Source organism: Puma concolor, chromosome C1 (genome assembly GCF_028749965.1).
Source record: "Puma concolor isolate L17-30 chromosome C1, mPumCon1.1.hap2, whole genome shotgun sequence".
NCBI lineage: Eukaryota > Metazoa > Chordata > Mammalia > Carnivora > Felidae > Puma > Puma concolor.
Genome location: NC_141674.1, coordinates 22,062,501 through 22,076,646, shown reverse-complemented (window position 1 = coordinate 22,076,646; position 14,146 = coordinate 22,062,501). Strand labels below are relative to the sequence as shown.

The 14,146-nt window shown below is 53.8% G+C and overlaps 1 protein-coding gene across 7 annotated transcripts in view; it reads right to left on the bottom strand.

Moving 5' to 3' along the window:
* Window positions 1-9,308, bottom strand: part of PTPRU (protein tyrosine phosphatase receptor type U) — an 80,686-nt gene extending 71,378 nt beyond the window's left edge. For 6 of the 7 annotated variants that reach the window (XM_086716251.1, XM_086716252.1, XM_086716253.1 and 3 more), the window contains exon 1: window positions 9,105-9,308. In XM_086716251.1, the coding sequence (XP_086572377.1) occupies window positions 9,105-9,177 (73 nt within the window). In that variant the 5' untranslated portion in view covers window positions 9,178-9,308. Of the gene's footprint in view, window positions 1-5,062; window positions 5,338-9,104 lie in introns of those variants that run through there. The other variant, XM_086716255.1, reaches the window with a different exon arrangement.
* Window positions 9,309-14,146: the final 4,838 nt, after the last annotated feature.

The following is a 14,146-nucleotide window of genomic DNA, read 5'->3' as shown; positions in this document are numbered from 1 at the left end:
AATCTGCACTTTATAAAGGTCCGTGGAGACAGAGGGCTACGGAGTGCCACAGTGTGATGTGTTGAGAGCTCAATGCAGCAGCTCCACACTGTACAGAGGCAGAATACAGTTACACAACACGGGGGAGCAGAGCCCACGGTGTGCATAGACCCCAGTACTGACACCCGGCACAGCGTGGCAGAGCTGGCCAGGGCCACGATGCAGCGTAGAGGTGCCACAACCCATCGCGGGCATGACCCAGGACTGCACGGAGGCCCGGCACACCAGCGCAGCACCTCTAGGAGTACCCTGGGCTGGCGCTCGGTGCTACACGACAGGGGCACGGAGGAATGCCAAGGTGCCGAGTTCAAGCCTTACTGGTTCAGGGGGCACCTGGGTGGCTCGGTCGGTTAAGCATCCGACTTCGGCTCAGGTCATGATCTCTCGGTTCAGGAGCTCAAGTGCCGCATAGGGCTCCGGGCTCACAGCTTGGAGCCTGGAGCCTGCTTGGGATTCTGTGTCTCCCTCTCTCTCTCTGTCCCTCCCCTGCTTGCACCCGGTCTCTGTCTCTCTCTCTCAAAAATAAACACTGGAGCACCTGGATGGCTCAGTCGGTTAAGCGTCCGACGTCAGCTCGGGTCATGATCTCCCGGTTCGTGAGTTCGAGCCCCGCGTCGGGCTCTGTGCTGATAGCTCAGAGCCTGGAGCCTGCTTCGGATTCTGTGTCTCCTCCTCTCTCTGCCCCTCCCCTGCTCATGCTCTGTCTCTCAATAATAATAAATAAGCATTAAACAATTTATTTTTTTTTAACGTTTTATTTATTTTTGAGACAGAGAGAGACAGAGCATGAACGGGGGAGGGACAGAGAGAGAGGGAGACACAGAATCGGAAGCAGGCTCCAAGCTCTGAGCCATCAGCCCAGAGCCCGATGCGGGGCTCGAACTCACGGACCGCGAGATCATGACCCGAGCTGAAGTCGGACACTTAACCGACTGAGCCACCCAGGCGCCCCTAAACAATTTTTTTTAATAAAATAAAATAAATAAACATTAAAAAAAAAACTTAAAAAAAAAGAAAGCTTTACTGGTTCTTCTCCCTCTCCAGACACTAGCACGGGGCCAGGTACATAGCTGGTGCTCCATGACTTCTCGCTGAAAGCATGTGTCCAGCGTCAGTATGCACAACAGTACAGAGACACGGGGATGCGGAGGGTGTGGTGGGGCGCAGAAGGAACTGCCGGGCATGCAAGCCCAATCCGGAATACAAGCCAGACGTAGTCCTGAGGAGCAGGATAGGGGTAGACTCAAGGGCAGGGGTGGAAAGAGGCGCAAAAACGGAGTGCCGTGAAGATGCTGTGCGGAACAGTGAACTCAACGCAAGGATCCTGGGGTCCTGAAATCCGGCAGAGTTCACACAACTTAACAGCGAGCACCTGTAGTGCAGGCAGAGGCTCAGGGCTGTAACCCTGTGCAGTATGCGGGGTCCTGGGCAAAGGTGCTAACCCGCAAAAACCCAAGCCGGTCCCAAAGCCCAACAAAGCGGCTCCAAGCTGCAGTGTGAGTCCAGACTCCCCGAGCAGTGTGCGGGGTGGGACAGAGGCCCGCACACAGGGGGGACGCCCGAGGCAAGGATGTTGCTCAACCGGGCCTGCCCACAGAAACCTGGGGGAAAGGCCGCCAGCAGACTCCTCAGCGGTAACACCGAGAGGCTGGGATGCCGTGAGGGGCGGCGTTCGGGCAGCAACGGCACGGTAGGCACACATGGCCGGAAGGCACATATCCAGAGCCGCGATGTAGTGCAGTTGTTAGTGTAAGTCCAAGATGCGACACACGACCAAAGTGTTATAGAGAGGTCGTGTGTGCTGTGATGCCCTGGAGAACATGGGACGCGCCGACTCCTGGAAAACCCTGTGCCTCTAGCTCCGCCAGCCTGGGCTGTCTGAACCATGGTTTGGGGGCTGAGGCCCCGTCTGCCCTGTGGGCTTCCCTCCACCCTGCCCACCCCCCCCACGCCCACATCTTCCACCCCAGTGACTCTCCAAGGGCACAGGATGAAGCCATCGCTCTCCATGGGATAGGCAGCCAGAACTGAGCACATTGTCCAGGTATTCGTATCTGAGCAGGCCCCAGCCTGCTGGCAGGCAAACAATGAATTCAGATTCTGCTGAAAAGCCTTTGGGCAATTAAAGCATATCGCCTGGCCCCCAGCCCAGGGCAGGACAGTGTGGGGCAGGGCAGGGCAGAGACAGAGAGGGAGATCTATTGGACCAGGCTCTGGTGGCAGGATGATCCGAAAGTGGGATGAACAGCGGGGAGGATGTCAGAGAGGAGCCAGATCTAACCCCCCTGGCTGGCTGCTCCCGCCCTCCCCTACCGCCAATACCTCTGGACTTCATCAGAAGCCAGGAACAAACTTTTCTGAGCACGCAGGATGCCTGCACACACACACACACACACACACACACACACACACACACACGTGCTTAATAATCGTTATCACTTCCACCGTGCTTACTATGTGACAGGCCCTGTTCTAACTATATACCTATGTCAATAAAATAGATCCTCATGGCAACTCCATGCAGCGTGTTCTATAATTATCCCAATCTCACTAAACGCCCAGAAAGGTCAAGCAACTTGCCCAAGTATTACACAGTTAGTGACGGCGGGAGCTGGGATCAGAACCCAGAACCCGTGCTCTTAACCACACTCTAGGTAAAACACATACTTATGCACGTGCACGACACGTACATACACGTAAACACACGTACGTGCATTCTGAGCCACGTACCTCCACTCAGCTAAGACCCACCTATCCTTGTCCACACAGGTTTCTTTTTTTTTCTAAGTTTTATTTTTTTATTTTTTTGAGAGAGAGAGAGAGAGAGAGAGCAGGGAAGAGGATCAGAGACAGAGAGAGGGAGACAGAGAATCCCAAGCAGGCTCCTCACTGTCAGCACAGAGCCTGACACGGGGCTCGAACTCACAAACCATGAGATCATGACCTGAGCCGAAATCAAGGGTCAGATGCTTAACCGACTGAGCCACCCAGGTGCCCCTACACAGGTTTCTGACACCTCACAGTGGTCGCCTCTTATCCCCCAACTGTCCCATGCCCTCCTGTTCTCTCCGTCTTCCATCTGTCCCCCAACTCTCAGCTGTCCCCCTACCACCTGTTCCCTCAGCCCCAGCTGTCCCCAGCCCCCAGATACATCTTCGTGGATAGCCATCTTCCATCCCTATTGTCCCAGCTGTCACTCTGCCCTCAACTGTGATCTTGGCCATCAAATATCCCCAACCACACCCTTCCCGCAATTTCCCCAACCCAGTCCTTCCACCCAGCTTCTATACTCCACTCCACAGTCTCAGGGACCCTCTGAGTCCCATTCTCCGCATCCCTTCTGATTCACCACTAGGTTGTGGGATCTGCACCCTGGGAATGTGCCCAAGACTTCCGGAATCAGCCAGCAACAGCCTCTTCTGGGTTGTCCACCTCGTGAGTCCTCCCCCAGCCATTCTGCAGGCAGTGGCCGCCCTGCCTGGGGCAAGCCAAGAGGGCACAGTGGCCCCCATCCATGGCTGCCCTCAGGAGCCCCAGCTCCACACTCCACCCGCTCCAAGCCTTCCCTGCACACCCAAGGGTTCACAATGCAAACACTGAGTGGGCACCAGCCACATACAAAGTCCTGGGGACAAAAAATGACAAAGACCCAGCCCAGCCCTCAGGGGGCTTCTGGCCTGGTAGGCAAAGAAGATGGAGAACAACTCAGCGTGTGGTCATACGTGCATTAAGGGAGAAATCTGAAAAACTGTGCAGAGGGATAGGGTCCGGGAAGGCTTCACTGGGGGAGTGACAGAGCTGGGCTCTGAGGCTGAACAAGTCAGCAGGCCCCCACAAGGTGAGAAGGGCACGGAGGGCATTTCCTGCAGGAGGCACAGCTTGTGCAAAGGCAGAGGGCTGTGAAAGGGCCCGGCAGATTCTGGGATCAGCACTGGCCTGGTGATCCTGGATCGTAAGGGGACAAGGAGAAATGTGGTCAGCGGAGGAGAGGTATAAACACGAAGCTATTCCAGAAAGCAGGGTCTGCGTCATATAGATTTGGGTTTTGTCCCCTGGACAAAGGCTGGAGACCCTTCAGCTTGGGGCAAGGGAGTGGCAGCATCCTATGTCTGCCTGCTAGAGATCATTCAGGTCACAGGCGCCGGCAGCACTGGGGAGTTGATGGCAGAATGGAGACCAAGAAGGGGGCTACTTCAACAGTCCAGCACGAAATGATGGGCTGGGAGGAAGCAAACACGAATTCAACAAAACCTTCTGCAATGGCTGCTGAGTGGTGGTTCGGCCAGACCAATTCCACTCCCTGAGGTGGACAGGCCTCACACCTCCAGGACAGCACTGTCCATAGAACTTTCTGCTCTGATAGAAATGTTCACTATCTGCACCCACCGAGCCGGTGGCCACGCAAAACGCAAGATTCTTGAGAATGTGAGATCTGCCAAGTGTGGCCGAGGGATGGGTTTTCTATTTTCGTGAATTTTAGCCACTTTAACTTTAATAACCACGTGCCAAGAAGCGGCTGCCGTATTGGAAAGTGCGGGTAGAAAACATTTCCATCACTGTCAGAAGTTCTATTGTAGGAAGTTCTCTGGAAAGTCAGCTGTAGACTGACTAACGATGAAGAAGCAGAACCACTGGAACCTTCTCCAGAGGCTCCTGGCCTTGGGGTCTGAAGGGAGATTGGGAGGCAAGCCTCAGTCCCTGATCACAGCTGCACACAGTCACCGGGACACTCCCTACCCAACACACGCACACCCCTTTCCTGGAGACAGACACACCTAAACGTACAGACATGCCTACGACAGGGCACCCCACACCCAGACTCACAAACACCTAGATACTCCAATGCATGGGTACCCTGTTCCTGGGCACAGACACCCCCACACGTTGACATCCAGATACTCGGGAACCCAACACTCAGACGCCCACGTACTGAGACAGCCCCCCAACCCCAACACAGAGGTAGGTGCCCCCTTCCTTGAACACCCATTAACCTGAGGACTCCCAGACACCCGGATATACCCACCTTTGGATGCAGAGACACTGGGACATCCTTAGGTTGGCACGCTCTGAGCCTCCCACACGCTGGTATTGGGATACCCACACCTAGATAGTGAGATACCACCCACCCAAAGAGGTCTGCACCCAAACTCCAGGAATCTGACACTTAGATACCAAGACCCCCTAGCAGCGGGCTCCCCAGGGATCCATATAGCTGGTCACCTCCCTATTCCAAAGTCAGATCCTGCCACACAGGGTAACCAGATGGCTAGACAGCCTGACAAGCCACACATATGTTCTGTGCCCCAGGCTACAATTATACAATCACACACACACACACACACACACACACACACACACACACACACCCCTCACCCCACTCTGACTGCCCAGATGCCAGGATCACACCTGCACACACCTGGGCCAGCCTCCCACAACCCCACCTGCAGGGGTTACCACCAGGAGTAGCCCTCCTCCCTTCTCTGGAGCTCACCAACAGCCAAGACACCGGCTGTGACCCCATCTGCCCACTCCTAGATCTGGGACAGAGAACTGAGGGAGTCTCCCCCTCCTGATGCGGGGGCCTGCCCTCCCTCCTCCAGAGACGCTCAGCTCAAACTGACGGTTGGGACCCCAAGCTTCTCACCACCTGCCGAGGCCTCCGGCACAAAGGCTGAGCCTGGGGGCTGGACAGGCCCAGCCAGCTGCTGGGGGGGAGGGTGGGTTTGGAGACTGGGCTGGAAGCTGGGGGGAGGGGCTGGCAGGCAGGAGACCGCTCTCTTCAGTCTCTGCCAGGGCCTCAACCTCCCCAACTCACAGCTCCCAGAGGACTCTCTACGTGGCCTTTTCACACACAACACCATCCCCCGGCAGAATTTTCCAGATTCCTGGAGGGAAAACCTAGTTCTTTAATCTCTACTTTCAATGGAGTCAGTGCGCCCCCGTCTGGCTTCTCCAGCTCAGAACTTGACCCACTGGACCTCACTCATTCTTTCTTACAACATAGATTTATTCATTCAGCAACAGTGGGCCAGGACTTGTACCTGGCACTAAGGATTCTAAATACTAAATACCCAGTCTCCGTCCTCACAGAGCTCACAGTCTGTAAGAGACAAAAGACCAATAAACTGTAATTACAATAATTACAATGCTTTGAAACAATCGAATCAACCCCCACTCTCCCTTCCCGGGCTAGAACAGGGAGTAACCAAGGAAGGCTTCAGGGAGGAGATGATATCTAAGCTGAGACCTGAAGGAAAGGCAGGAGTTCACCAGAAGAGGTGGAATTAGAGAATTCTGGGGAGGAAGTACAGCTTAGAGGACAGAAGGGGACTGAGGGAGGAGGGGGGGCACAAGGCACCCCTAGCAACTCTAGCTAAGCCGCCCCTGCATGAAATGGCCACCTAGCTTAGCACAAGCAAGCAGGTGCCGACCCTGAGTTTTCGCTGACACTTGATCTGGGCAGGGGGCAGCCAAGGAGCTCAGCACCCCCACTCTGGCCACACTCACCACCTCCTGACGAGTCTCCTCCCCCCACCCCAGGGAGAAGGGCCAGCTGCTCAGACAAGCCTTTATTGCCCAACCTGAAACCACCAGGCAGCCTCTCCCTCATTCCTGCTGTCCACAACCCCAGCAACCAAAAGGACAAAATGAGCTAGAACACAGAGGAATAAATTATTGCCAGATTTGCATGACTGGGAGACATCACACACCCACCCTCGGTGGGGCAAGGGACTCAGGAGGCATTCAGGGAGCTGGGCTGACTTTACCTAGGTGGGGGGCAAGGGCAGATCTACCAAGTACCGTTATTATGATGCCCGGAAGGCAGATGAGGAAACAGACTCCCCAAATGGAAGTAACTTGCTCAAGGTCTCACTCCCATCCTAAACTTCAGTTCCGGACCACCCCCAACCCCCTGCTAGCAGGAGGTAAGGCACAGGAGGGTTCTTGGAATCAAGGCAAAGTGGTAGGGGGTGGGGGGAGCCGGTAATATCTCTCTGGTTTGATCTCAGGGTGGGGGAGGGGTTGAGGGGGTAGAGGAAGCCAGGCCCCAGCTCGGAAGGAGCCAAAGGCAAGAGCGACTGCGGGAGCCAAAAGACCTCCACCGGAGAGGCCCGAACTCGATCCCGGGGAGACCAGTTCTCGGAGGCCTGAGGCCAGGAGGAGTCTCCCTGGGGCCGAGGTGGCCTGGCACGTGCCTTGGCTCTGATCTCTGCTGGGGCGTCTCCCCGTTACTCAGCGCCCTGGGTACCGGGCTGGAGCCACCCAAACGGTGGCTGACAGGATGAGGCCGCGGGAAAGGGATGCCCCAGGGGACGTGTCGGGCACAACTCCGCGGGAGAGGGCCACAGTCTGGAATCCCGGGCCCCAGGGAGGGATATGGAGGCGCGCGGTGGGGGGGCGGGGGGGGGGGAGGAGGGAGAGGTAGTCAGACACACGCACACAGCCGACACACCATCCACACGGTCCACAGCACACGCGGACACACACACACACAAGCCCCGGATACACACATTCAGATACGCGAACACACACACATACACTCTCACACACACACGCCCAGAGACCCCCGCGACCGCACAGCAGTTAGAAGCACGGAGACACACGCTCACACACGTACACACACACACACACACACACACACACACACACACACACACACCGCGGGCCCGGCCCGCGGGGAGGCCGCACAAAGTTGCGGAATCGACCCGGGGAGTGTCCCGAGAGACCCCGGTGTCCGCGGCGCCTCCCGCGCGCCACGGGAGGGGGCGCCGTCCCGCGGCCGAGGGCCAGGCCCTGCCCGCGCCGGGACGTCGCAGCCCCGCCCGGCCACAGCGGCCGCCGCGCGCCGCCCCCTCCACTGCCGGCCCGGTGCGGCCGCGGCCGAGCCCCGCAGGAGCGCCCGCCCGCCGGCCCCGGCGCGCCCCGCGGCCCCGGGCGACGGCCTCCAGCGCCCGGCCCTTCAGCGCCACCGGCCGGGGCGCCCCGCGGCCCCGGAGCCGCCTCGGAGCAGCCCGGCCGCCAGCGCCGCGCAGAACTTGCGAAACAACAAACAGCCCGACATGTCGGAGTCGGCGGCCGCGGGGCCCCCTTCCTCCCTCGCGAGCCTCAGGCCCGGCCCGACCCCGGGGCGAAGGGGGCGCAGCCGCGACAACTTGTTCGGGGCCCGCACGCCACACACGCGCGCACACACACACACACACACACACACACACACACACATCCTGACACCGCCCCCTCGAGCGGCCCCGGGCCCCGGGCACACATTCGGCCACCGCCCAGGCGCGCACCACACTCGCAACATTCCTGGACACGCAGCCAGCACGCACGGACACACACACTCACATCCGCTCCAGACCCGCTCCTACACGCGCATTCCCGGCACACTTGGCATTCACTCGGACCCACGCAACCCCCGGTGGCGCACACCACCAACCCCAGACACTCCCACACGTACACATCGCGCACACAGCGCACGGACACACACGTTCCGGACCCGTTCCCACGCCTTCACACACGTACACGGACCTCACAAGCACACACACCACACACGCGTTCCCTGATCCACACGCGGGCAGGATCTACAGAGCACCCCCGGTCACACGCATAACACACACAACACATTCGTGGACATACGAGAGGCAGCACTCTCTGCCAAGGCACACTAAATACAAACAAATGCAACACATTCGCAGATACAACTCCGGCCACACAACCAAACTCAGACACACACACACAACCTACTTGGCCGCACAAACACTACACACTGGCAGGCACACAAGACACTCAGCACACACCCAATGCCTCGATGCACACAACATTCACCCGAACACACTCGTAGACGCACAACACACACAGCACCTTCGCGTGCACACATAACTCACGGACACACAACATTCGCAGGCACACAAGACCCTGAGCAGCCGATCGCACATCCAACACTCAGACACACACAAGGAGCAGGCTCGGGAACGTTCGGTCACCCAACACTTACACTTTCTTGAGAGCTACGCCACGGGCCCCGGGGGCTCCGCGGGGCAAGCTTGGTCGGACGGACGAGCGCTTACCTGCCGGAGTCTCGGTCTCGGGCGCGCAGAGCTGGAAGGTGAGCGCCAGGACGAGAGCCTGGGCGCGGGCCATGGTGCCCCGCCGCTTGCCCCGGGGCCCGGCACGGGGTTGCCGCCGCCGGAGCCCGAGCCGAGCCCAGCCCGAGGCGAGCCGGAGCCGTAGCGAAGCGGCGCGGCGCGGAGCGGGACTGGCGCCGAGTCCAGAGCGGGAGCCCAAACAAGCGGGGAGCTGACGTCAGGCCCCGCCGCGGGTTCCGCGGTCTCGCGGCGCCCCCTGCTGGCAGCCGCGCGCGCAGCCGGTCAGGTCTCCCGCGGCCTGGACGCACCCCTCCCCCACGCCGGCGCCCCCTTTAGGAGGTCCGGAACGTGGAGGACCACCCCGCCACTACACCCACAGCACCGACATTCTCAAGCCAGCACGCTCGCTGCCCACACTTAGCTCTGGCACAGCTCTCTCCGGGACAGAGACCTAAAGACACCCTGCTTCTCTGTCCCCTCCGATGCTTGAATCCCCTCCTTACCTACACCCCTCCAAATGCACATTCACGAATACCTCCAAGGACAGGGTGCTCGTCACCGACCAAAAACAGGTGGTTGGGTCTTTGGAAACGTTGGCTTTTAAAGCTGTTCATAACATTCCTTTATTATCTTTTTAATATCCATGGGATCTGTAGTGATGTCCCCTCTTTCATTTTCATTAGTAATTTATGTTCACTCTCTTCTTAGCCTGATTAGAGGTTTATTGATTTATTGATCTTTTCAAAGAACCAACTTCTCTTTTGATCTCCTGTTTTCAAGGCAACTGATTTCTGCTCTAATTTTTTTTTCTTCTGCTTCTTTTGGATTTAATTTGCTTTTTTTTTTTTTTTTTTTTTTTTTCCTATTTCCTAAGGTGGAAGTTTAGGTGAATGACTTTAGATCCTTCTTCCTTTCTATAGATGCATTCAGTGCTATAAATTTCCCTCTAAGCACTGCTTTTGCTGCATCCCATAAATTTTTAGAAGTTGTGTTTTCAATTTCATCGAGTCTAAAATGTGTTGTTGTTGTTGTTTCTTCATTTCTTCTTTGATCCATGTGTTATTTAATCTCCAAATTGTTTGGAGTTTTCAAGCTACCTTTCTGTTATCGATTTCTAGTTTAATTCCACCACACTCTGAGGGCGGACATTGTGTGAATCCTAGTCTTTTAAAGTTAAGATGTGTTTCATGGCCCAGAATGTGGTCTATTTTGGTGACTATCCCATGTGAGATTGAGAGGAATGTGTATTCTGCTGTTGTTGGATGGCATAGTCTATGGATGTCCATTATAGCCACTTGATTGATGGTGTTGAGCTCAACTATGTCCTCACTGATTTTCTGGCCTGCTGGTTCTGTCCATTTCTGATGGAGGGGCGTTGAAATCTCTAATTATGGAAGGGAATTCACCTATTTCTCCTTACAATGCTGGCTTTCAGAAAGTTTTTACTTTTCATGGCACGAAGTCCACCTTCTCACTAATTCTCCTTGGTCCCAGTCTACCTCTGGCTACAAAGGTTAAGTATATTTGGGCCTCTACCCAGTACAGGCCCTGTACAATGACCACAAACTAGTTGTCCATTATTACGTAAGACCATGCACCTTCTATATGCCTTACCCACAGAGGGTCACTTAATTCTCCCCACTGTTGTTTATTATTCCCATTATATAGTTGAGGAAATTGAGTTACAGAGAGGTGGCTTTTCCAAGGTCGTGCATTATTATGTAGTGGCACCGGGAACTGAATCAAGGCCATCTGGTTTAACTTGAATGGAGGCTGAGATCTGCCTCACATCTGGAGCAAATTAACAAACACCAGGTAGTGATTTGTTTGTTCAACAATTCCTATAAGCCAAGGTGGAAATATAAAACAGACAAAAATTCCTACCCTCATAGAGCTTGCACTCCAGTAGGAAAACAAGAAAAATAAACAGCCAAACAAGCAAATGCTCTGGTACATGAGACAGTGATAAACTATTACTCCTGGTATGAGACAGAGATATGCCAGAGAAGTGGAGGGAAAAACAGTGGGGGTGGGGGGGTGTCTGACATGTAGTTGATGTTCAAAACATACTGATGTTCAAAAAATACTGAATGGATAAACGAATGAATACAGACATGGTCTTTGCCCTCATGAAACTTACACTCTCAGGGAAAAGACCAAAAGCAAAAATGCAAATAAATACGTAATTACAATCTGAGATGTGCACTCTAAAGAAAGTGGGAGGAATGTTGTGATAAATAATTAAGGGGGATCCTACTTGAGTTAAGGGGATCCGAGAGGGATTCCCTGGGGAAACAATGTAGTGATATTTGAGCGGGGACCTGAAGTAAGGGAAGGAGCCAGCAAGTCAGTAGGGGAGGAATAGCACAGCCAGAGGGGACAGCCTACAGGAGGTGGTGCGTTTGAGGAACAGCCAGGCCAGGGTGGCTGGAATGGAGTGGGGAGAGAAGGGAAGCCAGATGCAACTAGAGAGGCCAGCAGGATCTGCAGATCATGCAAGAAACTATGGGGCTTTGGATTAAACCCTAAGAGCAGTAAGAAGCTACTGGAGCATTAAATAGAAGAATAAAAGGTCCTGAGCTTGCTTGCTTTTTTTTTTAAGTCTTCCAATGAGCCAAGTGGAGACAGAGGAACCCATAGGCAGATGGATCTAACTAGTGGGCAGTGACCCAGGCCAGAGCCTAGGAGTCCAAAGTCTATCTAGGCCCTACCTGTGCCCTGCCTCCACTGCAGGCTGGCTCCTCAATGAGCGTGGAACAAAGGAGGTTGTCTGGAGGAGGCAGGGCACAGGGCTTGTGCACTCTTAGCCCTCTCTCTCTTTTTTTTTTTTTTTTTTAATTTTTTTTTTCAACGTTTTTTATTTATTTTTGGGACAGAGAGAGACAGAGCATGAACGGGGGAGGGGCAGAGAGAGAGGGAGACACAGAATCGGAAACAGGCTCCAGGCTCCGAGCCATCAGCCCAGAGCCTGACGCGGGGCTCGAACTCACTGACCGCGAGATCGTGACCTGGCTGAAGTCGGACGCTTAACCGACTGCGCCACCCAGGCGCCCCAGCCCTCTCTCTTTTGAGCCCTGATGAGCTCCATGCTGAGCTAGGGAAGGGGCCGAGGAGAAAGGTGAGAGAATTAAGCAGAGAGAGAATCACAGGGAGAAAGACAGAAGCAAGAAAAAGGCAAAGGAGAAAAAACAGAGAGATCCTGGAGAGGGGAGAGGCAGGAAGGTCCAGCCAGAGCAAGAAACTCAAGGAGAGAAATCCAGTGAATAGAAGAAACAACCAAGGATGATGCTATTTTCAGAGGACTCCTGTGAGAGCCTCATGACAGGAGTTTGCCATTGATTCCATTTTTTTTTTTTTTTTTTGTATGTGGACACTGAGGTTCAAAAAGTATAAGGCATTTGTCCAAAATCACCAAGCCAGGAAATAGTGGGCCCAGGACTCAAGCCTAGACTTAACCAATTCCACATCCATCTTCTCTTTGTGCAGGAGAAGAACGTAGAGCAGAGACTATCGTGGAGGGAGGAGGAGAGCACAAGCAACAGGTAGACAGATAAAAAGAGAACATTCTGCTTCACTTGAAAAAGATCACAGACTTCTAAAACCACACAAGTGGCCTGGAGTGACCTGCCCAAATCTAGGGGAAAAGGAGACAGCACCGCAGACAGGGCCAGGCGGTGAAGAAATTCAATGACTTTCAACTCATGGAATATTTATGACACCTACACTGGGCCAGGCCCCATATTGGGTGCTGGTGTCATGGAGATGCACCAGTCATGACCCCCTGTTGGCCAGAGGGGTAAGTGGACATGTAAATAAATAACCAACTGTGTCCTAAAGGCCATAACACCAGTTCAGAGAAAACACAAAGGTAGCAGAGGTTGACGCAGCCTAGGGAGTTGGAAAACAACATCCAAGAAATGATATCTGACCCTGTAGTTTCCCAGGTCAGCAAGGCCAGGAAGAGCATTTCAGGCAGAAGAAGCAACCTGAATAAAGGCACAAGACATGGGATTGCTAGGAACAGTGGGTATCGGGTGCTCTTGGATCATTGGCTATGCACGGTCTTATAGCAAGAGATAAAAACAGTGTTGGACTCAGAGTGCAAAGGGTATTAAATACAGGGCCATGAAAACTGGACTTGAACCCCTCAATCAGTGGTTCTCCAACTATGCCCCTGGCGAAACCCAAGTGTTCCTCAAGCCAAGCTGAAGGGTTCTGCCACTGAATTAAAACTATAGTCATCTTTTTCCAATTTGCAAGAAGGTAACTTAATTACAATGAATAGAATTTTCTTTGTTTTAAGGTGCTTTTCCTCCATACACTTTTCTAAAGACTTTAGCACATGTCAGTTGTGCGAGAGAATGAGAGAGTTAGTGTAGAATCACAGTTTCATTTTGTTTTGGTTTTTTACAGTTTTTGGTTTAACACATCCATAGTTTGTGGTGTTCTACAAAGAACTGTGACTTCTGGATCTACCTGACTATTGAGGAGTCATAGAAGGACTTTAACCAAGGGAAAGACAAAGTCTGATCTTTCTGTTTAAAAAAAAATCATTCTGGGGTGCCTGGGTGGCTCAGTCGGTTGAGCGTCCGACTTGAGCTCAGGTCATGATCTCGCGGTTGGTGAGTTCGATCGAGCCCTGCGTCGAGCTCTGTGCTGACAGCTCAGAGCCTGGAGCCTGTTTTAGATTCTGTGTCTCCCTCTCTCTCTGCCCCTCCCCCACTCATGCTCTGTCTCTCTCTCTCTCTCTCTGTCAAAAATAAATAAACATCAAAAAAATTTTTTAATTAAAAAATAAAAATAAATCATTCTGGAGGTGCCTGGCTGACTCAGTCAGTAGAGCATGCAACTCTTGATCTCAGGTTGTAAGTTCAAGCCCCACATTGGGTGTAGAGATTACTTGAAAATAAAATCATTTAAACAAATCATTCTGGAGGCCTGAGAAAGAAGGAAAGGGGAGGGAAAGAGAGGGGGGAGGATATCAGTCAGGAAGAAGGCTATTTACAAAGTTCAAGTTAAAATTG